This window comes from Protopterus annectens, chromosome 1.part1 (genome assembly GCF_019279795.1).
Source record: "Protopterus annectens isolate FY-2018-M chromosome 1.part1, PAN1.0, whole genome shotgun sequence".
NCBI classification, from domain to species: Eukaryota; Metazoa; Chordata; order Ceratodontiformes; family Protopteridae; genus Protopterus; species Protopterus annectens.
Window position 1 is genome coordinate 427323458 of NC_056726.1, and position 24611 is coordinate 427348068.

General features: G+C 42.8%; 1 protein-coding gene across 3 annotated transcripts in view; it reads left to right on the forward strand.

Annotated features, from left to right (window-relative positions):
- Positions 1-24611, forward strand: part of POLR3H (RNA polymerase III subunit H) — a 312552-nt gene that overhangs the window by 59061 nt on the left and 228880 nt on the right. For all 3 annotated transcript variants that reach the window (XM_044075682.1, XM_044075673.1, XM_044075690.1), the window contains exon 4: positions 2119-2215. In XM_044075682.1, coding sequence (XP_043931617.1) covers positions 2119-2215 — 97 coding nt within the window. The remainder of the gene's footprint in view (positions 1-2118; positions 2216-24611) is intronic.

The window sequence follows — 24611 nt, forward strand, 5'->3', positions numbered from 1 at the left end:
GGAGCCGGATAACCCATTGGTTAGGACTGCAACAGTGAATACACTCTAACATCTACATTTATGGTAAGTGTAAACAACTGTACTTTACCCGTGCATTTGTCCAAGTTGTACTTGAATTGGGTTAGGGAGGAACTCTGCTCCACATGGATGGGGAGCCTTTTCTGTAGATGGGGTAGTCTCTGGGATACATCTCTCTCTCCAGCAGGTTCTATTTATATCACAGGCAAGGTTTAAGTCTTTAGAACGGGTAACTCTGGTACTGTTTGTTTTGTGGATATGTAGGAGGTCCATCAGAGTGGGGTCTGACAGTGCCCTGTATGCCAGGCATAGATCTCCCCTCAAAAGCCTGTAGGAGATGGAATACAGGGATAGGGCTATGAGGTGGGCTACATAGGACATATTACTTACATCCTGTATTCGTTTAGTAAGGAATCTCTTACTAAATGGTTGTGTAAGGTTATTACCTTTTGTTGTACTCACCATAACAAAACTATTCCAGGCAGGGTCAAGGGCCACTCTGCCAGGTCCTTGGCGTCATCTGTTGTATTTTTGAAAATGGCTGGATTCTAGAAGCTACTATTTGGTCTTCTACATATTTTTACTAAGTACTGTAAGCTTGATTCCTTCTGTAGGGCCAGATCAAACTTTGCTAGGACCATTTTCAAAGGGTTACCAGACTGTACTCATTCCACCTCCCAAATGTAATTAGCTAAGTCTACTGCAGCACTAGTGAATATGATGGACATATTACAGTTGTGAAAGTTAACTTATTATAACAATATTTGTTTGAATGATCACTGCTGCAGTATCTGCTCCCACCCTCCTTGTTTTTGGTGTGTTTTTTATGTTAGTGTACACATTTATTTTTGTTGTTCCTAGCATTATCCTTTTGGGGCTCAGCCTCCCTCTCTCTGCTGGCAGGAAAGCTGTGAAGGGCTTCACACCCAAGCCTGCCATGTAGTCAGTTAAACTCAGTCTGCATGACAGTTTAGGCTCATGGATGGTGCCCTGAAGCTCTGGAAGCTGGCCAGCTGTTATATCCTTGGTAGGATATAACCTGTGTAGCTAAGGTTACTGCAACAGCTGTCATTTGAACATATACTGTTATGTTAAGTTTAACTAGCAAAACTGTACTTTTATAGTCCTTGGGTGCATTTGTAATGTCTGATGTGCTGGTGCCAGAAAGACCACTCTCTATAACCCTGTGCAGCCTTGTGATGACAAGTCAGTGTACCTGACAATACAGTCATCTATCAGTAAAATATTTTTGTTGCTGCTGTGGTTCAGAGTGGTAGATTCTGAGTGGTTTTACTCTGGATGAATTCTTACGGTAGATGTGCATGAAGTGGGCGAGTGGCCTGACTTGAAGCTTTGGGGGGTGTTTTTATATCCTTAGAACAAGAAATTGTGGCATTGTTCGTGAAGGACTGTGGTTGAGGTTTATGAAGCTCACAGGACATGATTATAGATGAGAAGGAAGCCTCCATTATTCATTAGGTATGTAAGTCCCTCACAGGCAGAATTATTAGTGTTGATAATAAGTTCATTATCTTTGTGTAATATGGTTAGTACTGTCTTTGGAGACCTAGTACTAAACGTCTGGTAACAGAGGTAAAACTGTCAAGCTAACCTTCTCCCTTGTCAAGTGCTTAGGTGTTTTGAAAAGTAAAGTAAATGCAGCAAAGGGTGTATGTAATTACAGTAAAATGCACAAAATATACAGAAGGCCCTCCAGTGAATGGGTTGTCTTGCCTCAGATGCTGCAGATTTAAATGTTAGATGGAAAAAAAAGAAGTTACTATAGTTTTAAGTATTGCATCTTGCAGTAACCAGGCAGAAATTATGAAAGGTAAGGTAACTCGATATTTAGCAGTCTAAGGGGAGGAATATTTATACAGACATTTAAAAGCATACTATTGCTAAAGGGAACTACATCTTTATTTTATACTTTTATTTTAAACAGATATATTTGTCACCTTAAAAAACACTAAGCTGAATGAAGATTATAGATAAAAGTCAAAAAGTAACAAAGTTCCTTAAGGTTTATATGTGCGGCTTTAACCTTGCATAACGTAATAGTTATTGTGTTAACACACTGTATGTTTTGTCTCTTAACAGGTTGTGTACAGTGTTGGACTTTGTATATGTCTGTATGATATCACCAAACTAGAAGACTCCTATATATTCCCAGGAGATGGTGCATCACACACTAAAGGTAAAGCATTGCTTTGGGATCAGACTAAGTAGAACTGTTTATCAGATTTCATAATTATTCCTGCAGGAAACTGTTGACAGGTTTGCATTCCTCACCCTCATTTAACTCATTGGGCTATTATACAAACATACCAATATTGTAGTGATCTACCATACATATTCCTTCACCAGCTTAGCAGGTGTCTGTCTTAAATTCCTGCAGTGAAGACGTGAAGAAGCAGTGGAACCTTGTCAAATTTCCTGTAGTTATAAAGAGTGAACACATTTTTCATCACGAATAATAACTTTCATTTTCATACATGGTTTTGTGGGAGCTGGAACCTATTCTAACAAAGAGTGTGCATAAGGTGGAGAATTGGGGACACACACACACACACACACACACACACACACACACACACACACACACACACACACACACACACACACACACACACACACTAGAGTATGACCATTTTACCTGTTGGCATGCTTTTATGATGAGGGAGGAAACTAGTTCCCACTGCAGAAACTTACACTTGCATAAGATTGGCAATCCGGGCTGTTTGCAGTAAGGAACTATGCACTGTGAGACAATAGTGTGCTGCTCACACACCTTTTAAAAATACTTATTTGTAACATTTTTCCAAATACTTTTTCTGTACATGTTTGCCAACCTTCAAGGGTCCCCCAGTCAGACGTGGCCAGTTTATTCTGCAACACATGAGATTTGTTCCACCTAGTGCCAAGTTGAGAGGTGGCTAGAAGGAGCCATTATTTAGGCAGCAGTGTGGGTGCTTTGTACCTTTGTCAGCATCCTGGCAAAGACTGTCTTTTTTTGTAATGACCTCACCTCACCTCTGGGCATGGTGATGTGTGATTTGTGTCAGTGAGTAAGCCCACAGTGTGCTCCATATGTGAATGCATGCTTCTGTTCTGCACACCCAGTTTGAAGGGTGTCCTCCAGTAGTGGCTTGTTGAACCCACTGCCCTCCCCTAGGCCATGTACTTTTGTTGCCATCCCTCCGAGAGATCATGGTAGTACACAGCTGGCTGTAACCCCCCCACTCCCACCTGATAGGCCAGATAATCCTCCCCACTCAGCTCCATTAAACTCCCAAGTCACTAATGAAACTCTGGTCATCTGGGCTGTAGTCAGGTTGGTATCCCTCTTCACCACTGGAGCTAGCCCTTATTTGGAATTTAGATCTAACATTAATGGCATTTGGAATGAGTCCAGTGGTTTCCTTTCCACCATTCAAAATTTTCATTTGTCTGATGGATATTCCCACTACTGTGGTAGCCATATGCCTGTGATTATGCACCCCTTGATGTACTGCATTAGTCACATAAGCATGTCTATTCTGTGTGCCTGCCAATTCTTTGTTGCCACAAACACAGTGTGGATATTGGCATTGCTGTCATTGGTAAATTTCCTGCATTCACTTTCTCTATTCTTACAGGTTCTTTGTGACCTTTGACACCTCATTCGAATCTCCAGAAATGGAAGGAAGTTCCCCACACGGTTTCTGTTCTGGCCTTAGGAAAGGCTGGGGTTTAGTCATTGGCGAGTTAGTATCAGGACCTACCCCTGCTAGATGCACGTCCACAACATATCTAACCTTCTGACTGTTCCTTGCAGGGTTGGGTTTAATTTGTTTGCCGTCCCTACCCACATCTAACCATGGTCTGTCACCAGCCCATCTCCTGTTCTCATTCACCAGGTCTACAAGACCTGCCATAGCCACCACTGGGGTCAACCTGACCCACATCCAAGACAAGTGAGGAGATCAAGGGCACCGGAACAGTATTGTATTTTATTGTATTGCTGCCAGGGAGTATGCCCTATCCCCACCACCCCATGGCAGCAATGCAAGCTGTGCAGTTGTTACCTTCAAGGAGGTGCATGCATGCTTCCACCCAAACAGTGTGCTTGCTGGGCTCTTAACACTCTGAGCTTAGGCAGCCCCACCCCCACCACCAGATGGTAAGCTGGTGTTAGCTTTTCACACCCATCCTCCACTGTCTGGGCCCTCAGCACCTCTGTCACTAGAACAAAGGTTATCTTGGGTGCACAGTATGGACTTTATTTGTCTGTACCATGCAGCCAGACCAGGTTGGATGTATTTTCTGAGCTTGAATGTGTTGACTTGTGGGAGACTGAGTTTGTTCTGATCCTCTTTCTTGAAGGCAAACAGACTTGGAAGAGGTTGCCTGCAGCTCACACCGTAGGGAGGGATGCATTCTATAGTGGTTGCATTATCCATCCTCTCATCATGGCTTGGTCTGGTTCCTTGGGTCTGTCTAACCTAATTGTGGGAATTTCACATTGTCACCTGGTTGCAGACTGGCAATGCTTGTGTGAAGGCTGCTTTTTCTGGCAAACTGCAAGACATAGAAGGGGTGGTCTGTCCTAGTTGAGGAAGAGTCGTACATGAACTGTTGCCAGGGTCTCTGACCTAGGTGTGAGGTATCGCACACAGTTTTGATTCTAGTAGAAGCTTAATTATTTATTATGGGACTTGGGGTCTTCAGTACTCATTTCAACCCATGGCCAGTGCAGGCCTTTCCTTCATGCTTTCTATCTAAGTAGTAAGCATGGCTCCACAGGTCCTGGTCTGCCCAATGCCTGGTGGAACCTTGAGTTGGAGCTTCCTTCCTTCAAAGGGCTGCTGTTGGAAAGGCCATTTTCTTTGAGACAAGCAAAAAATTAAAGACCTGGCTTGCTTCTTTTACTCATAACTTTTTGTTTGGGGGTTCCGTATGGTTCATGAGATTTAGCATGCTTCATTCTCCACTCACCTTGCACATCCTGTTAAATATCCATTAAGACATCCTGGTCGTCTTACCTTGGCAATACAGATGCTATGCTAGAAATCTGGCAGCACCCATGGATTATTACTTCGCCCCCAAATAAAACAGATGCCCAGTAAAGGTTTTAAGCCGATTGGGGTGATTTATTGTCTAGGCGTCCCTCTAGCTGATTGGGGTGATTTATTGTCTAAGCATCCCTGAAGCTAACAGCTTTGTGGTCTGTGTGAGTATGACTGGTCCTGGGAACCATATCATGCCTCCTGTGTAAAGGGAAGTTGGTCACCTCCTGGGATATGGGGACAGTTCCCTTTTTTCTGACTGCCTTTTTCTTCTTCCAAGAAAAAGAGAAGTCATTGTTGCCTTACAAGAAGAACCAAGCATCATTTATTGTCCCCCTCCTCTGTGCCTCTTAAGAACCCTTAGGAGTAGGCTGTATCTGACTGTACTGACTTCCTTGCTGTAGAGAATCCATATAAATGCACTGTGCATAGGGCACACACAACCAGATGTTCTTCATACCACATTGCTGCAGTCCTAACACTTGGGTAGTCCGCTGTCCCAGTCGGCCCGAATACCAAAAGTATAGTGGCTGGTACGCCATTCAGCGCGCATTAATCTGGCGTCAGGGCGTCAGAATTTTCATCGCGCAGCCGGCGTCATATCTTCAATGCCACGCATGGTGCAGAAGCGTAGAAGCAGTGCAGGTTTGCGTTCTGAGATTTTCCGAAGTCGAAGTCAGGCCGAAGTTGGCAATTACCGTTACCCGAGTTATTTTATTTTTTCTTTCTCAAGTAAGTTACGGATGGTTGTCAGAAAAAAGTGAATAACTGTATAACTTGTGGGGAAACAGATACCTCATAGGGATACACATACCTTATACCTTGCTTAGGGGCTGAAACCTGGCGTTGTTGGCTGTAAACAAACTGCTAACAGCACTATAAAGAAGATTAAGATTAGAGAGGGTTGGTTTTGGGAAGCGATTGTAATGGAAAGAATGTAATCCGGATGCTCCGCGGCCTGCTGCTTCGAAAGCTGCCGAAAAAGCAAGGAACAAACAGCAAAGCCTAGGTTGGACCGTCCGTCGGACCGGACGTCTTTCTAAGGCTCCCAGTGGAGCCAGGGGTTCAACCGAAATTTTTTTGGAATCAGGGTGGCGGATGCGACTCTGTTCCAGGCTCTCTCAGGAGGAGGCCAGGCCTGTGGGCTTCTCTCCCTTCCCTTGGTTCCCTCCCTTCCTAAGGTGGTTAGGCCCCACCTGCAGGCACCAGTTTTTTGTTTCAGGTCCAGTTCTTCTTGGGGTTTTGTTTCAGGAGTTACCCCTAGTGGCAGAGGAAGATTGTACCTAAGAAGCATATGCTTAAGATGGCAGAAGAGATAAGAGGCCTGATTAGAGGGTTCTATGCCCCTCTGATAAGAGAGTGAGACCACAGGTTTGAAGTGACTGAGAAGTGTTAGGATGCTTCTGAGTCTTGTAGATGGACTTGCAGAATATTCCTCTCCTTGATTCTGATGTTCCTGAGGATCTCCTTTTTCCTCCTGAAGTTTTTCTTTTTCAGAGATCTTCCCATTCCATGAGGAGCAGTTTCAATGGGAAGGTCAGAGTTTTTCTGGTTTCCTGGAGGCTTTAGAATTTTTGTTATTACCCCAGCATAGGCCTTTAGAAATGCACTCCTGTTCTAGATGTGGTAGACTCTGATTTGCAGAGGCTACTCTGAACCCCCTGACTTGCCACCTGTATCTTTTAAACCCGGATCCTATATATATAGGGTGCCTTTCACTCATAAGTAAGGTTTTAAGAGTCCTAGGGCCGGGCCAATCCTGGTTTCACAGGGGCCCTAAAAGGTGTTAAAGTGGAACAGCTTTAAATTATGCTGGATGCAGATAAAGAGGCTAGGGCTTTGGATATTACCAGTTTCTTTTGTATAAATCTTCCTATCTGGCCATTGGAGCTTTGAAATTAGTTTCATTCTGAAAGTAGTCTATGTATAAAGAGTTGGCTTAAAAGTCTAAGGTAGATGCTTTGGTGTGGAGTAAAGAGTTGTTGGTTTTTTTTCCATGTTAGCTTCTTCTTGGAGGGCATTCTTTGCAATGTGGTCCTGATGCAGGCATGTCTTGCTAGTGAAACACACTGATCTGGTGGGCAAGACACGCCTGGTTTGGGGATCAGAATTTAGCTGAGCATGTGAAGGCAAGGGATTTAGATGCTCACAATCTGATGTGTTGTTGTGTTGTCAAGTGTGGAGCTGATTCTAAAGGAGAACACAGCAAAGGCTAAGTCTAGCAGACTGTTAAAGAAAAGTACTACAAGGTCCTCAAAGTTTGAAGTAGAAATTGGCCTACCAAAGGGTCTGGACATCCCTGTATAGATTCCACAGGTCTAGGGAGTGATAGAGGGCGTGGTAGAGTGCCAGAGCTCAAGGTTAGTTTAGGCCCTAGTCAGAGTTAGTTCTCAAACTCAGTCTGGGGCCTGCCTTTTTGGTCCAGTCATCTTCTCGTCTGGCAAATGACCTGCCTTTTAGGCTGCCAGAATCTTCGTCTGGCAGCACCTTTGGGAAGGAAGAGGTTGCGGTGGAGAAAATTGGAGTTTAATTACAGGTGACAGATCCATACCTTGCCACCGCAGGCAGGTTACAGGTTTTATTTCCTTTTCAAGAAAGAGCCAGACAAGATCCAGACATTCCTTGCAGGGCTCATAAGAGGCTCACAAGCATCCTAGCTGTTGCTCCAAATCAGGAGCCATTCAGCGGTATAGGGCGCAGAAAGGGGCCTAGGATTTTATTTCTATATTCCTGAGTCAGCAGGGGAACACTTGGAGACCAATTTTGGATCTGTCTATACAGAACACTTATCTGGACATGGAAGCGTTGGGAATGTTGGTAACTTTGGACTGAAACCTCTGCTGGGCAAAGATCACTGGATGGTAACTTTGGAGGCCAAGGAAGCTTTTTTTCATGTTCCTATCAGACTAAATTTGCGATATCTGCGTTTTCGCTTCTAGAATTCTCATTATCAGTTCTGCTTTGGCTTATCTATCTGTTCCTTTCTTCCAATAAAAGGAATATAGCTATCTGATAAGCTTCAACTAAAAGGATTCTAACAAAATCTGGAACTTTGCTGGGCGGTGCCTGATATACTTAATGCTTAGGTTCTTCTTCTTTAAGCTCCCAGCAGTATAGCTAGCAGTGCTAAAACTAAATCAAGTTATTCTGTGAGCGAAATAAAGTCCAGTCTAGTACCCTCTCAAGACTGTATGCTTTCTGGGTGTGAGTGCCTTTACTCTGCTTCAATCAATTTTAACGGACAAACAAAAGAATCTTTCTCTTTCTCTCCATCAACTTCATCTCATTCATCGGGCTGACTGCAAAGGACAGTCCAAACTATTCTGGGTTCATGGCATCTTGTATTCAGTACAAATGTGATTATGCCTGCATATAGGTTTGGACAAAGGTATCTCAAAATGGATGGGACACAGCACTGAATTTTTTTGGGGCTCAAGATTCAAATGGCCACCTTGCATTCAAAGGGAAGCTGGAGCGGAGTGGGCTCTCAGGCGACAAGGCTTCTCAAGGGACTCTCTTCCACCCAGCCTCAGGCGGGAATCGACAGATGCGTCAGATGCCTCAGACACAGCTCTGGGGCTCATGCAGATGGAAAGTGGATACAAGAGTTTGCAGCTGCCAGACTTAAAGCATCACATATCAACATATGAAAGGAGATGTTAGCAGTCCAGTTTTACATGACTGGCTTTCAGGACACACTTCTTGGGGCATACAGCTGACAACAACAGAATGATTTTAGTCCTGGTGCGTAACAAACAAGGCTTTTATATCTCTTATCCTCTATGCAGGCGAAACTAATGAGGATTTTATGATGTCTTAAACCCAGGCAAAGCTGAATTCCTTAAAGGTGTTCTGCCAGGGCACATTTATGCTCCTTAGCAGATGTCTGTGGCGGGCGAATGGTGGATTGGAAGTGGAAACTGGATCTTCATGTATTTCGAACCCAAACAGTGTCAAAAGAGGTTTCATCATAGATCTGTAAAGTTCTCCACTAAACCACCAAAAGCCAAAGTTTTTGCACGAAGGTTTCACAGCACAGCCTGGTAAGTGGCACTTCTTTCTTTCTCTTGGAAAAAAGTTCATGAAGATTTATTTATACCCAGATGATCTCCTCCCGCACTACTTCTAAAGATCAGACAAGACAAGCCAAAGGATGCCCTGACAGCTCCTTCCCACCTAGAGCAGCACCACTACCCATTGCTGAGGAGTCTGGTAAAGGAAGCCTCCATGGCCCAACTTTTTGATTCCACACCTATTGTCTCAGAGCAGGACCTCAGCTTGCTCAACAGAGTCAGCTTCCTCTCTTATAGAGCTCAGCTTGGCATGTTCCTGTTTGATATGGGAAAGGTCTCAGCTTCCTTGATTTGTTTTGAATGTGATTAGCTGGAAGAGAGAAGACCTGAGTACAAAGAAATTAATTATCTTCTGAGGAAGAGATTTATTTTGTGGTGTGCTTACAAGGAATTGGATGTTTCTGAGCCAAAAGCATTGTGTGCTCTGTGATCTTCACAGTTTTTGGACAAGGTTTGTTTTTCTCTTCCAGTAAGAAGAATGCTGCAGCAATTTCCATAGGCTATGATTGTGACCCACCATTGTTTTCTCATCCTTTGTTCAAACGAATTTTGCCTTGGGAGCCAAAGCTGGCAGACCCCCATTAGAGCTCCTACTCCTGCTTGGTTAAGCCATTACATCTGCGAGAAACTCACTTGACAACCTTTTTGAGCCTGCATTTAGCCTTGAATGACTTTCCAGCCATATATTTTCTCTTTTTTGTAAGCCATTACATCTGCCCCAAGGTATTTTCTTGCAGGCCCTTGTAAGCAGTTATTGCACTTCCTTTTGCTTTCATAAGGATAGGGTATCTTTTTTCAGTCTTTGAAATGAGAACAATATCTTGATAAATTGGATGTATATTTTTATTCAAAGGATTCAGTTCATTTGCACAATGATTCATTGCTACATTCAACTGCAAACTATGCTGTCTATTATTCTGAGAATGTTCATGTGCATTTCCAGGTTGTTTCTGTTCTTTCAGCCTTTTTTGCAATGTGTATCCATAAAGCTTTGTACATTCTTATTTTACATACCCCTCCTGTTTACAGTGAAACAGAAAAAAGACTACTTTTTCCATCAACAGCTTTCTGTTGCCTAAAGCAAAAGCTCTCACTTGAACTTGGGAAATATCAGCCAAAACTGAGTTTCTGTGTTTTTTATCTCGTACACTGCGTGTGAAAGTGAGGTAGGAGATTCTGCCACTTTAATTTTAATTGCAGTATCTAACTCTGGTATTTTGTGAATGAAGTAATTTGTTGTCTTTATTTCTTATGGAGGTGGCTACATTGGTTACTTGTTCTACACCAAACCCATGCTCTTCGCATCTCTTTGCTTTCCTCTGTGAGATTGTCATTTTTCTATAGTAAACCTCCAGCAATGCAGGAGTTAATGAGTCTGCACCTATGTCAGATAATAGTTTATCTTTTATTCTTCCTTTGTTCTGTTATCTGGACATTCGTTGTTCTGCCCAAAATTTTGTCAGGTCTTATAAGTGTGCACTGCTGTGTAAAGGAACATAAGAAAAAATGTATTCTTCCCTTTCTTTTCCCTTGGACACACCCATTTTGCCACCCTTCAAAGACATGTAGATTCTGAAAGTCTCCTCCTCTTTTTTTTCTTCCTGTTGTGGGACATTCTTGGACACTTAAGCTTGTTTCAGAACTACTTGTGCTTTATCTGGTTCTACCAAATTAAAATCTGATCTAAATGTCTCAATGCCAGCTTGATTAATCATTTTTAAGTGCATCTTTGAAAACAAGCTTACCTGTTATGATCTTGTAATACGCTTTTTATGGCCTGCTTAAGTTCTTCTAGTAATCTTTTTTCATTTTTTCCTCATTTCTGTGCTGGGACTTTCAACAAGCCCTCATTATTTGAGTGCTTTTATGAAACCAGTTTTCCTACATTAAAAACTGACATTGCCTGATCCAATGTACTGTATAAATTTTCAGCTGCTTTGTTTCCTGTTTTTTTGCAATTATTTGCTCCTGCTGCTTGATAATTGTGCTTCCCTTTCTTGGTCAGCTGGTCTGTTCTTTCCCTAATACCAGGGTGAGAGGCATCCAAGAAGGGGATATGGTTCAGGCAGCCATCAGTAGTGGTTTATTTAGTTTGTTTAGATTTATTTCTGGATTTATAGTCTGTTCTCTTGTACATGCACTGGTAATCTACCTAAGAGGTTGTTTTGCAGTGGGTTAACTGCACTGGGAGGATACTCCACTTATATGAGGTTGTGTCTTGTTAGCAGACCTCACCCCTGCCCACAGTAAGATACTACAGGCTGTTGTCCCCGATACCCCCCCCCCACCAGGTTCACTCATGCCCATGCATGTGTCCCTTGGGCATGTGAGCACTTCCCTACCTCTGTGAGAGGTAAGCAAGCTATGCCCTTCACTCTTGTCTCACCTCTGCTTAGCACATCTAGTGCTGAGGCCCACTAATCATAGGTAGATACTAGGCCATCTGCCCTAGGGCATTTATAAGCCTAGCCAGGGTGTATTTGGCTTCCGCCTCCCTATTAGATTAGCCTACTGTGCCTCTGTAAAGTAGGTCACAGAAGGTACGCTTTTAAGATTAGTTTACTGTGCCTCTGTCTAGCAGGGACACAGAAAATCAAGCCTCATTTGCCTGGGTCATAGAGTTCCATCCCTCTACGCCATGGAGACTAGTTGAAACTATTTTCTGCCCTTTCTGCTGTACCATGCCTTGCAGCCTTTTTAACCTTTTGCCATAACATTGTCTCACATTTTGCACCCTGTCACTACACCTTCTCACATCTGTTTATCTACAGTATTTGTTGTTGTTAACATTTCTGTCAGCAATTGTTCAACTGTTCTCAAGACTGTGTACATAGAAAAAGAAAGGGAAGCAGTAGCATTCTGGAAGAAAGCTGTGGTGGCAATACCTAAAGATGGTAAAGACTCATCAGACTCAGCTTCACATAGCATAGGCCCATTTCAATTTTAAACCATGATTATAAAGTGTTTGTGTGTGAGAGCTAAACGAATGGCAAAGATATTGCCAAAATTCATAGATATGGATCAGTGTGGTTTTGTGGAGGGGAGGCAAATGTTTGCCAACATTAATAGAACAGTGATGATCTAGAGAGAATCAGAGTGTAAGAGAATACCACTGTTGTTGGTGGGTCTTGATGCAAAGAAAGCATTCGTCAGAGTAAGCTGGGATTTTATTGGTAGGACAATGGAAGCATTTGCATTCCCCAATAAAATAATAAGGTTAAATAAGAGGATATGTGAGGGATCAGATGCAAAAATTAAAATGGGAGGGTTCATCTCTGACAAGTTCTGTCTGAAATGAGGAACCATACATGGATGTTCACTTTCCCTTTATTTGCTTTATATTTAGAGCCACTGGCAAAGAAAATTACAGGACTCAGAATTTAAAGGAAATAATTGGTATGGTAATCAAGAAAAGGTGATTTTATTTGCAGACAATATTTTGTACCCAATAAAACCAGAAAAGGACATCTCAATGTTGTGGAACATCATGAAATGGTTTGAAGTCTTTTTGGGGTATAAAATTAATGAAAATAAAACTAAGGCTATAGCTGTAAACTATGTACTTTAAGTGCTCACCCCCTTTCAAATCTATCCTTTTAAAAATAGTGTCTCTCCACTTAAACAGCTGAAGCTTAAGTTACTCCCTCTTTCATATCTAACTGCTTAGTGCACACTGCATTGCTTTGGATATTAACCCTTTTTTTCATCTTGGCTTTAAAAATTTACAACATCTGTTGCAAGACCACCAATTGTTGGAGAGCCCACTTTCTGCCTCTCAGTAGTCATCTTGGGATTAGTGCCTCTGTTTTCTTCTTGTGAGAGAAGGAGCACAGGGGCATTATTTCTGGAGAGTGCTGATCACTGTAAAGTCTAATATCTGCTTCATAGGTAACAGCTTGGAATTTGTGTTTATATTCTGCTCTTGGTGAGAGAAGGAGCCAAGAGTGCATTGATTCCTGACTGTTTCTGGTTAGGCAGTGAGTGTTTGTGCTTGACATTCCTGATTGGTCTGGTTGCTATTCAAGGCATCTACCAGGAAAAGGCTACAGCGAGTCTACAGACCTTGCATCATCTGGGACAAGACTGTGGATCACCAAACAGGCTGTGGTTTGATTCTCATCTTGGGATTAGTGCTACTGTTTTGCTTCTGATGAGAAGAAGCAAAGTTGTATTGTTTCCCAGCAGAGTGAAGCTGTGGTGAGACCAGCATTAGTAGTAGCCAGGCGGTAGCCCTTCACATGACTCCCCTCTTTTCATCATTCTTGACAAGCTAATTTTGTTTTTAGTAAGTACTGCTTAATTTGTTTCTAACTTCAAAATATCTGCCTAAATACTTCATCCTTAAATTTTCAGGGTCTACTTATTAGTTTCCCAGTGTTTGGCACTACCCTGTATAGACACACACACACTGAGTGACATTTTTCCCGTAAAAGAACAATTGAAATTTCTCCAATACCTAGTTAAACACAGGACAACTAGTTTGCAGTGACAAACAGTGACCCCAGAGTTGCAAACCAGATATTCCTGACACTGCTTTATATTCTCACTCCAACTGTCTAATCAATAAAAAAGGGTCTGTTGCCATGGATATGAATTTCTTATCTCTTGCCAGCTTGGTGGATATGGACATCCTGAGGCAATGCAGAAATTGCCTAATGGTTACTTACAGCCAGTTGTCTGCCAAACATACTGATGTGGTATGTGAGAGATGTATTTACACAGGTCTACTTTATTTGGTCAAATTTCATTTGGTCGAAAATGATTTCAAGCAGCACACGTCACTGAAAGCTCATTTGGTCGAATTTCATTTAGTCGAAAATGAAATATAGCCCCTGCCCACTGCAGTGTCACCCTGGAGTGAGAATATTAAGTAAGGGGCAGTGTGGGGGGGCATAGCCCCCCACATAATTTTAGTTTATTCACTGTTATATGAAGGTGTATCCATTAAAAATACATTGATATTTGTTCAGTAAAAACTATTTGCAAAATGTGGGGGGCTATGCCCCCCCACACACCATTGTGGGGCTATGCCCCCACACACCCCCTTAATATTCTCACTCCAGGGTTGCACTGCAGTGGGGCAGGGGCTGTATTTCAATTTCGACAAAATGAAATTCGACCAAATGAGCTTTCAGTGAAGTGTGCTGCCTGAAATCATTTTCGACCAAATGAAATTAGACTAAATGAATGGGATCCATTTACACAATGTCACTGGAGGCAAATCTCTCGCATAGAAGTACTCCTGTGTCAATAAGGTTGTCAGTAGTACACATGCTGCACCCATCACACAAGATTCATAGCAGACGTATAGACCTACATGTGCTGAGGCACTTAAATGTAACCTTCTTAAACCCCAAAGACCTCCTAGATGAAGTACACATAACAAATACCCTCAGCAGTCCCAAATGCACTCACAACGACACCCACATCAGCACATACAGCCACATCTCATGGAGCATCTACATCTAAGCCCATAAAGGCAAGCCACCACGCAATCCAACATTCTGGTCATTGGAGACTCCATTGTGAGACACACTGATGTCCCTCTCACATTCATGGTCAGTTGCTTATCAAGGGCTAGGATCCACCACATTATGCATGCACTTAGGTCATTGGACCACATGTACTGTTATGTCAGTCATAGTCCATGTGGGTGTAAATGACCTGAGATGTACTTCCCTAGACTATATGAAGAGAGACAACATGGAGCTCTTGGACTATGTGTCCCGGGCTGGTATGATCAGCATTTTATCTTCTCCAAGGAAGATGCTACAATACAAACAAACAATGCTGCTTCTTCTGGCTTTTCCCAGTTAGGGGTAGCCACAGCAGATCACATGTCCGCTCATGATTGGCACTGGAGTTTTATGGTGTCGAGTTGCCAGCCCGGCACCCAACCCTCCACAGAAGGCACACACGCACTCACACCTAGGGCCAATTTAGAGTGTCCAATCCACCTACAGCATGTCTTTGGGATGTGGGAGGAAACCCACGCAACCACTGGGAGGACATGCAGACTCCGCACAGAAGGCACCCCAGCCGAGGATCGAACCAGGGAACCTCTTGCTGTGAGGCGACAACGCTAACTGCTGCACCACCATGGCCGCCCGCAAACAGAAGATGACTGATTTTAATAATTCACTTAGTTTCTGATGCAACATTTGTCTGCATGGAAGGAGATGGTCAACAGATCATGCTACTTTGCCAGGGATGGTCTGTACCTGTCCCCTCTAGGCTTTTGAATATTAGCTAAAACATAGTCTTCCCCCCTAGTGCCTTTTTTAGGCAATGCCAACCTGAAAGTACGTCCGACATAGCAAATCAAAACCAGGAAAATCTAAAGATATTACTGCTCGATGCTAGGACTCTAAACAAAAAACTCCACTCCCTAGAAGCTCTCATCACCCAAGAGAATGCGGACATCTGTGTTGTCACTGAGACATGGTTTAAAGCTGCGGAGAGCACACCGACAGGTCAAGGTTATAATGCCTTCCACACATTTAAACCAGCTACTACACAGACTGGGACAAAAGGTGGAGGTGTCGCAGTTTACATCAGAAATAAATATACATTAATACTTGTTGAACAGGACAATGCACTGGAGCTGCTCCATGTTCAAATCACCATAGACAAAATCCAGTACCACTTCCTTGCAAGCTACAGGTCTCCCTCTATGACCCAGGAAACACATGCCACATATTTAAACTTACTGGAAACACCATCCAACCCCATACTATATTCATGGGTGACTGTAATTACCCCACTATTAACTGGGAATCCTATACGACACCAATTGTACAGGCACAGAGATTCCTGGGTTTTGTAAGCATAAGCTCCCTGGATCAGATTGTTAATACACCAGCCCAGGGGTGCAAGCATACTAGATCTTGTTCTCACTAATATGGGAGAGTGCTGCACACCCTCTAGTGTAATGTCTTCCCTTGTAAGGTCAGGCCAAAAAATATACTCCCTTGAAGTAAAAATAAAACCTAGACCCCCAGTTAAACCTGGAATATTCAGGAACTACTCTAAGGCTAACTTCCTGCTATTAAGGGATAACCTGGCAAAATATCAAGCCCCCATAAACCCTGAGAACACTGATGCCTATGCAGAACTGTTCTGAGAAACCCAATACAAGCATGTTAATAGCTGCATAGAGGCAGCTGTACCCACCAAGAAGAAGTACAGAACTGACTCAGAAAAAAGACACCCTGGTGGAATGACCAAATCAGTAGGCTGTATAATAACAGAAGGAAGAAAATTGACAAAAATTAGGAGGTACAGCACCCAGCAGGATAAAATCACTCTCATCAAACTAAATAAACAACTCCGAGGACAATGTCTACCAAAGCCAAATTTGAGGTAAATCTGGCCTCTCAGGCCAAGGACAACCTCAAGGCATTCTTTAGCTATGTCCACAACCTCAAAGGCAGTACACAGTTGTGTGCAGAGCTCATTGTAAATGGAGCCACCTATACTGAGCTGGAAGGTATAGCAAGCCTACTGGCTGATAAATTCAGCTCCAGCTTTACCCCTCTCTCCCCCTCAACCTTCCCTTAGGAAATAGCATCAGATATAACTCCCCCTGCTATCACTAGGGAACAGGTCCTTAATGTTCCCTCTAAGGTCAAGAACACTACATCAGTGGGCCAAGACAGTATCCCAGGATGCCTTCTAAATGCCATGAAAGATGACCTGTCAGGCCCTCTGGAATTGCTATTTAACTGTGGCTTCCAAACAGGCTTTGTGCTTCATGAATGGAGAATAGCAACAGTCATCCCTCTGCACAAAGGTGGGCCATCTACAGACCCTGGAAACCTCAGACCCACAAGTCTCACTAGTCTTGTATGCAAAGCCATGGAAAGAATCATCATGGAAATGATCAGTAATGATATAGTAAACCTCCAGACACTGGACCCAACCCAGTTTGGCTTCTTCAAGGGCAGATAACTACAAATGAACTTGGTGGACTTCTTTGAGAAGGTCACCAAAGCAATGGATGAGGGCAAAATGGTTCACACTGCCTACCTTGACCAGGCCAAGGCATTTGACAGAATACCCAACTTGGGCATTGTTGGCAAACTCAAAAGGTTCGGTACAAACCCGTATGTCACCCATTGGATAGCTAGCTGGCTCAGAGACAGGACCCAGGAGGTTAGAGCTGAAGAGGCCACCTCTACAGAGAGGCCAGTCACAAGTGGAGTCCCTTAGGGATCAGTCCTTGGACTGCTTCTTTTTGGCATTTACTTCTCTGAAGTCAAGGCCAGTGTCAGTGGTCTTTGGCTGATTTAATTTGCAGATGATTCCAAATTAGGAGCTGTCATTGAATCTACACTGACACAGATGTTCTCCAGGAAGGGCTGACACTGACAAACAACTGGTGTTAGAGCCATGAACTAATGCCAAGAAATGCATAATAGTATCCTTTGGGAAGTCATTTACCCGTGTAACTATCATATTGACAACACGGTCCTTAAAGTTGACACAGTAGTCAGGGACTTGTGGATACACACAGGCAGTAATGTAGCCTTTGACCTTCACATGTCTACAGTAGTGAGGAAATCATTCTATGTTGCCCAACTTGTAAGTAAAGGTATGGCATCTAGGTCCAAGGAAGTAATTGTTCTGCTGTATTCTGCATTTATAAAATCTGTCATTGAGTACTGTGCCCCCTTCTGTATGCACCTCACAAGGCATATCCAGCAACTGTAATGTACATGGAGGTTCCTCACTAAAAGAATACAGGGCATAAATAAAATGTCCTATGCAGATCGCCTCAAGGCTGTATCCCTGCATTCTTTCTCCTACAGGCTGTTGAGGGGAGATCTATGCCTGGCATACAGGGCATTGTCAGACCCCAGTCTGATGGACGTCTTGCATATCCAAAAGACAAACAGCACCAGAATTACCCATTCAAAAGACTTAAACTTGCCTGTGATGTAAATAGGACCTGCTGGAGAGACAGGCTTGTATCCCAGAGTCTACCCCATCTCTGGAACAGGCCCCCATCCATGTGAAGCAGAGAAGCAGAGTTCCGCTCTAACCCAATTCAAGTGAAATTTAGACAGTTGGATGGGAGAACAGGAAATTCATTCCTGGTTTGGCACCTGTCTCTCTAATGGACACAGGCAACCTGTAAATGGTTTGTGTCCCAGGCCCCTGTTTACACTTCTCTAGGGTACCAGAACTTGTCAAAGATCTGAGTGCATGGCTAGACTTAAAAAGGCCCTTGTGGTTGTTAACCTAATAAACACCTATGAACGCTTATATGTATTCATCCAACAATTCCAGTATTCATGGGGACATGATAAAATGAAGCATTTAGGAATATGGATTAAAAAGGATTCTGTTATGGCAGCTAAGGATGTGAGGGAAGAGAGTAACAAAAGATGATACAAAAATGGAGAAACTGGAAACTCTCTTTATTAATATGGAGAGCAAGATACAAGCAGTGAAAATGTTTTTAGTTCATGTAATTTTATATACATGTCAGGCATGTGCTTATCAACCATAAGTCGTGGACAATAATTGATAAAAAAGTTAAAGAAATTTATCTGGGAGGAGTAGAGGGCAAGAGTGAAGTGAGGTAAATTGATCCTTCCAACATAACAAGTTGGTTTAGGATTACCTGATTTGAAGGGATATTTTAGAGGTACTCCGTTAAGGCTCACATACACAACACAAGCAGAGAGCTATAATTTTAAGTGGAAAGGAATGCTGAAACTGGGGGGGGCTTCAAGAAATAAGGGGAGAGTGGAATTTTGGATGCAGATCCTTAAGGAGAATAGCAGCCATACAGAATCGTTCTGTATAGCTTTTTGTCTTCCCCACCAGCAGCATAGAATCTTAGCTCAGCTGCTTAACCAACTTCTTCAGCTTCAGGCCACATGTTTTCCTATGACTTTATCTGCAACCTATAAGTTTGATGGTCTCAAAGTTACTGTACCAGTAGTGTTTCTGTCTCTGTTCACATCTTTCTGTCATTTACTTTACTTTTGTATTGATTTTTTCAGGCATTGTATACTTAGTTGAAGTAGGTAATTTGCCTGTCAATCTTGTGCTGATTAACAGTTGAGCTGATAAGATATTGAGTCAGTGAAGTGGAGTACGCTTGTATTCTAAAATTGCAAGGTGGCAATCCTCATAGCTTTTGTAGCTTTTGCTACAGCTCTTCTTTACGAGTTATTTCACTATTGGGTTACTTCTTGCCATTTATGTATAGTGTTGTGGATAGTGCGCACTACATTATTTGTCTGAATTCCTGTTCCTGTGCTTATCTGTTTAATTCCTGAAATTTTGCACACCAGTTTCTGATATACAAGATACACGGTTTCTTTGAACTGGAAGAATAAAGTATCTTTGCTGTTTAAACTTGCTTGTACGGTCATTCTGTAGTTACATTTCCACCTTTACAATGTTGTGTTACTTGCTCTGTATGAGTAAACATTCTTGGCCAATATATTTAAATGTCTTGCTGTTTCTTTGTGCTTTACATTTTAGATATGTGATTCATGAATCCTTTCACACATTTGTCTTTGTGTTTGATTGGAAACTCCCATTTTGTCAGCTTTGAATATAAGCCTTGTATGTGACTTATTTCTTCCTTAAAATTAAAATAAGACTTTTTCTTACTGATGATTGTTGCTCAGGCCACCCATTCATTGTAATGTCTTTCAAGACCTGCATTTCCAAGACAGTGTTAGTACATAATAATTGAAAATCTGTCACATTTTCGTCTATCATTTTTAACTGCAAGATTACCCAATACACTTCTAGTTATTCTAGAAAATTTTTATGCTTCTTTGGTAAATATGCTGTACTTAAAATCTGACCTTGTTCAGCTGCAAGTATTCAGTAATGTTCCATTTTAATCACATTGCTCAGATCTTGTGTATCAGTATGGATGCAAACCTTTTTTCCCAACAGGGACCATAGTCTTCATCTATTCTGCTGACTGTTTGCTTCTTAATGTCCCCTAAGTTTTCATTGTGCTTCACTTTCTGCTTTGTTATTCTTGAAGTATGTATCATTGGCATTGCATCAGATTTTATCTGTTCAAGATTTTCTCCTGATAAACTTCTCAGGCCTCTAAACAAATCAGTATATTCAAGAAGGATATGCCATCAATTGTCTCTGAGACTTTTGTTGTGCCCACACATTACATGGTTTCACAATTTGTATTTGTTTTACTATTCCTAGCTTCTCATAAGTCAAATAATGTAGGAGTATGAGTAGAAGAAATAGCATCTTTAAGTCCTTCAGTTAAAGAGAGTTTGCATTTTTTATTTTATGTGTTCATGCATCAGCAGTTTTATCCTAGTGGCTGTGCCACATTGCATAACATGTTACCAATGTGCACACAACTGTTGGCTCTTTACCCCAGTGCTTTATAAGCTCTCTTCAGATAAAATATTACCCTACCACCTGTGTTTATTTATTTACATTTGTTGACCGGGAGTGTCCGACTGGACATAGGTCCATTTTCAGCGGAGGCCCGGGGAGAAAAGCTCCACAGTTAAAATAAACAGACAGTAGTTACATTGGATTACATAGCGATTAACAATTTAACATAGCAGTTACTTACAACATATTTACATTTACAGATGAAGAACATAGTACATCAGTATACAACTAGAATCTTTATCTGTGAATTATATAACAGACATTAACAAATGTTACAATAAGAAGTTCATGCTGTATAATAAGTACTAGACTTATGAGTATCTGAGCTTGCTATAACCAATGTAGTTAGTGGAGTGGAAAGAAAGGTAGTGGTTGGATGGGGTGGGTGATATTAGAGTGGGAGTTGCAAGGGCATAGCCAGCATGTTTTTAGGTGCACTTTTAGTAAAGTTCTGAAGTGGGTGCATGATGGTATGGAGGTAATTGTGGGTGGGAGGGAGTTCCATAATTTGGCTATGGTGCAAGAGAATAGTGCTTCACCAGCAGAGTTATTGGCTTTAGTGATCTGCAAGTGATTTTTGTTGCTGGATCTTAGTGGTCTGCTGGTGCAATAGGGTTGGAGTATATTCTGGAGGGATGGGACATTTATTGGATGGTTTACTAGTTTGTGGGCGAGTGAGAGTTGATACCATTGAAGGAGGTGAGGGAGTTCAAGCCAGCCCAGTTCAGCAAGTGAGAGACAGTGGTGACTACGGTAGGATGCCCCTGTGGCGAATTTGGCGATTTTGTTGTAGCAGGTCTCTAGCTTGTTTAGATCGCATTGCCTTAGGTTGGTATATATTGGAGAGGCATAAAATAGGGTGGAGATAAGGTGGGAATTTGCTATTGAAATCTTTGCTGCTTTGGTGAGAAGTTGCTTATTTCTGTATAACGCTCCTAGTTTTAATTTAAATTCAGCATTTCTTAGTTCTCATTACGTCCTTCCAACAGTTTGACTTCTGTTCTTGTTTGAATGCTTTTGAGGCTTTTTCAGACTTTACTATCATGAGTTTTACTTTACACAGTAGCCACAAATGGATCTTCTTTATGTTTCGCAAACTCTTTCAAATACACCTGCTTTTCCACATGCACAGCTTTGCAAAATGTCCCTTTCTAGCACAGATTCTATGGAATATACTAGAACCCATGCTTACAGTTATATTTAGTACATGAGGATTGAATTCCAGTTGTTTCTGGTGTCCATCACTGCCATAGGCCATCCTCTTGTGTCTGTCTTTCATATCACCACAAAACATCTCATGCAACTCAGAGAGACAAGGCTTGGAATTCCTTTATCAAAAATAAAACACAAAACAACCTACAGATATTTCGGCACTCAGAAATTGTGCTAAATACCAAAGCAAAGTAGATATAAAAATCAACAGTCAAAAAGACCTTGAAAATCAAAAGGCGTGCTGGTCAACTGCAAAAAGAATCCTCAAACCAGGCCATGCTACCCAACCCAAAACAACAGTGCTGAACAACACAGAAAACACTGCCACTCTTTCTGATACGCACTTCATAAACTTGGTCACGTCCCTAATCAAACAGCACACACCTCTCACCAGCCCCTCATCTCCAGCAAAACCTGTGCCTCTGCCCTCTTCTCTTTTCAACCAGTTCCCACCTCAACCATTAAAAGACTTCTCTTAAAACTAAAACCCACCACTCTAGCACCCAATAGTCTTCCCAACAAATATCTACAAAAGGCTGCCTAGGCTGTAGCCTATCCGATTTTTATACTACTAAACTATTCTAGCACAGAAGCATACACCACAACACTATGGGGGGGGGGAAGTTGTATCCTCCACTACATAATGGAGGAAATAACACAGAACTTGGTAACTACTACCATATTCCTGTCCTATCCACCTTATCTAAAATTCTTAGAGTGACACCGCCAGGTGCATCTGCAGTTAGCTCCTACTGACGCCTCTAGGTGTCAAATATTGCTTGTTCATATTTGCATCAGTAATTCCAAAACCATTCCATGTACAAGGTTTTAAAAGATTTTATATTAAAGTTTACATAATGGAAAACTCAACTGCATTAATGTTTGACCTCTGTCTAGTGCAGGTAAATGTATATTAACAGTTGGATGTTATGTAGTCAAATCTCGCCTACATTCTTATCCGTGGGTTCGGAGCCGAATATTGGCTCCGACTCGGCCAAATTATACTAGCTCGAAGTCTTCTATTGGTTGGGCTAAGCAGGTATCCTATGCTGCACTGCTCCATATCCCCAGATGTCATTTGCCACTCGTGTAGCTCTGACGTGGTCTTGCTCTTGGCTGTGGCTAAGTACCTTTTTTCTTCTTCTTCTTGAGAGAATTGTTATAAACAAAAAGCTATTTTAATAGCTATTTCTATTTGATGTTTTTGAATATTGTCTGTAGTGTGATTGTCTTGTGGTGTCCCACTAGCTGTTCCAATGGGCTAGGCCCGTTTCAGTTAGAGGACCTAGCCCGTCCCCTTTCTTGTCCCTGTTTTTGTCTTTTGGGATCTAAAACCATTTGAGGTAGAGATTTTAGTGTCTGTCACTGTTTTGTTGGTGAGTTGGTCTAAAACCATTTTAGTTGGAGGTTTTTAGCCCTAGTCGTCTTAGAATGTGTTCTTCTCAGGATTGTGTGTGCTGCTGTTGTGGAAAGTTTTTGTTCCTGTGCTTATTGGTATTTTGTATGACTGGAGTTGTTTTTTTCATCAGGCAGTGACTTGCTTGTCGTATTGGGTTTTTGTGTCTATACTTCAAGATGTCTAAAGATTCCAAGGAGCACAAACCTTCGGGTTTTAAAAAGTGCTCTAAGTATGGTTACAAGATGTCCATCACCGATGGACATTCAGTATGTGTTTATTGTCTGGGAGCAATCCACCTGCAGGAGTCCTGCAGCTTCTGCCATGCTTTTAGTCCCAGGGTGCTCCAAGAAAGAAAGAATAAGTTAATTCTTAGGGGACTCTTGAAACCCTCGTTCGAAGAGGCCATGGATTCGACTTCCAGTTAAGTCCACTAAATCAAAAAAGAGATCTCCGGCTCCTAAAGTGATGAAGCTAGCCTCGACCTCCTCGGCTCCACTGTCCTCGGGGCCGCAGGAAGTGTCGGTGTTGATGAAACCGACATCGGCTCCAGTTATATTGGAACCTCTTCGGAGCCAATTGCCCAGTACTAGACCAGTGTCACCTGAGAGGAGATCCAGATCTCCCTCCCTGTCCTCCAAATCCTCCAGGACACTTTCGGATGTGGATGTCGATAGGGTTGCGCAGAGGCTCCTTCAGTCACCGGTTTTGGCTAAATTATTCTCGGCTCCATCCCAGTCTGCTCCGGAGCTGGTTCCAATACTTCTTCGATTATTCCTCCTCCGAGCGCATCTCTGTCTTCGGAGCCGGAATGCTCCGCCCCATGTGATGTTCCTAGGTCGGTTCCGATGGCCCCTCCGGGCTTATCGGTGCCGACATCAGCTGTGACCCCGTCGGCGCCGTCCACGGGGTTCGGGACTCTGGATTCTTCCGTCGGGCCCGAGGGGGACACCTTTCGGTTCCTAGTCTCCCACTCGATGCCTCAGCTTGTGGAACCCCGACTCCTGTCATGGTCTCTGAGGCTGGCCGGTCCTCGGACTCGGGGGGGGGGCAGCCTTTGAAGCCATGCGGAGTGCGCTGGCCAGATCTTCAGCTACATCATGTGGGTCGGTCATTCTGTCCCCTACCACTCCTGTGAGAGCCTCTGATCACCACCCATCTATAGACAGCGGAGCCCCAAGGCCTAGGGATACCCCCGCAAGTGGTCCCCAAGTTTCTGAGGGCCCCTCAGAGTTTTTGCCTGATGAACCTCCTAGAAAGAAAACGTGCAAGAGGAAGCACATAGACTCCCAGGATGAGTCTCTCACCTCGGATACTGACCTAGAGTAATCGGAGGGGTGCCCAACTCATCCTCTGACAATGTTTCTTTCTCCGACATCCTGGACATATTGAAACAAAGAGGTGACTGGCCGTCCAAAGCCCCCTCCGAGGAGTCTGTCTTCCTTAAGGCCTTTGGTGCTC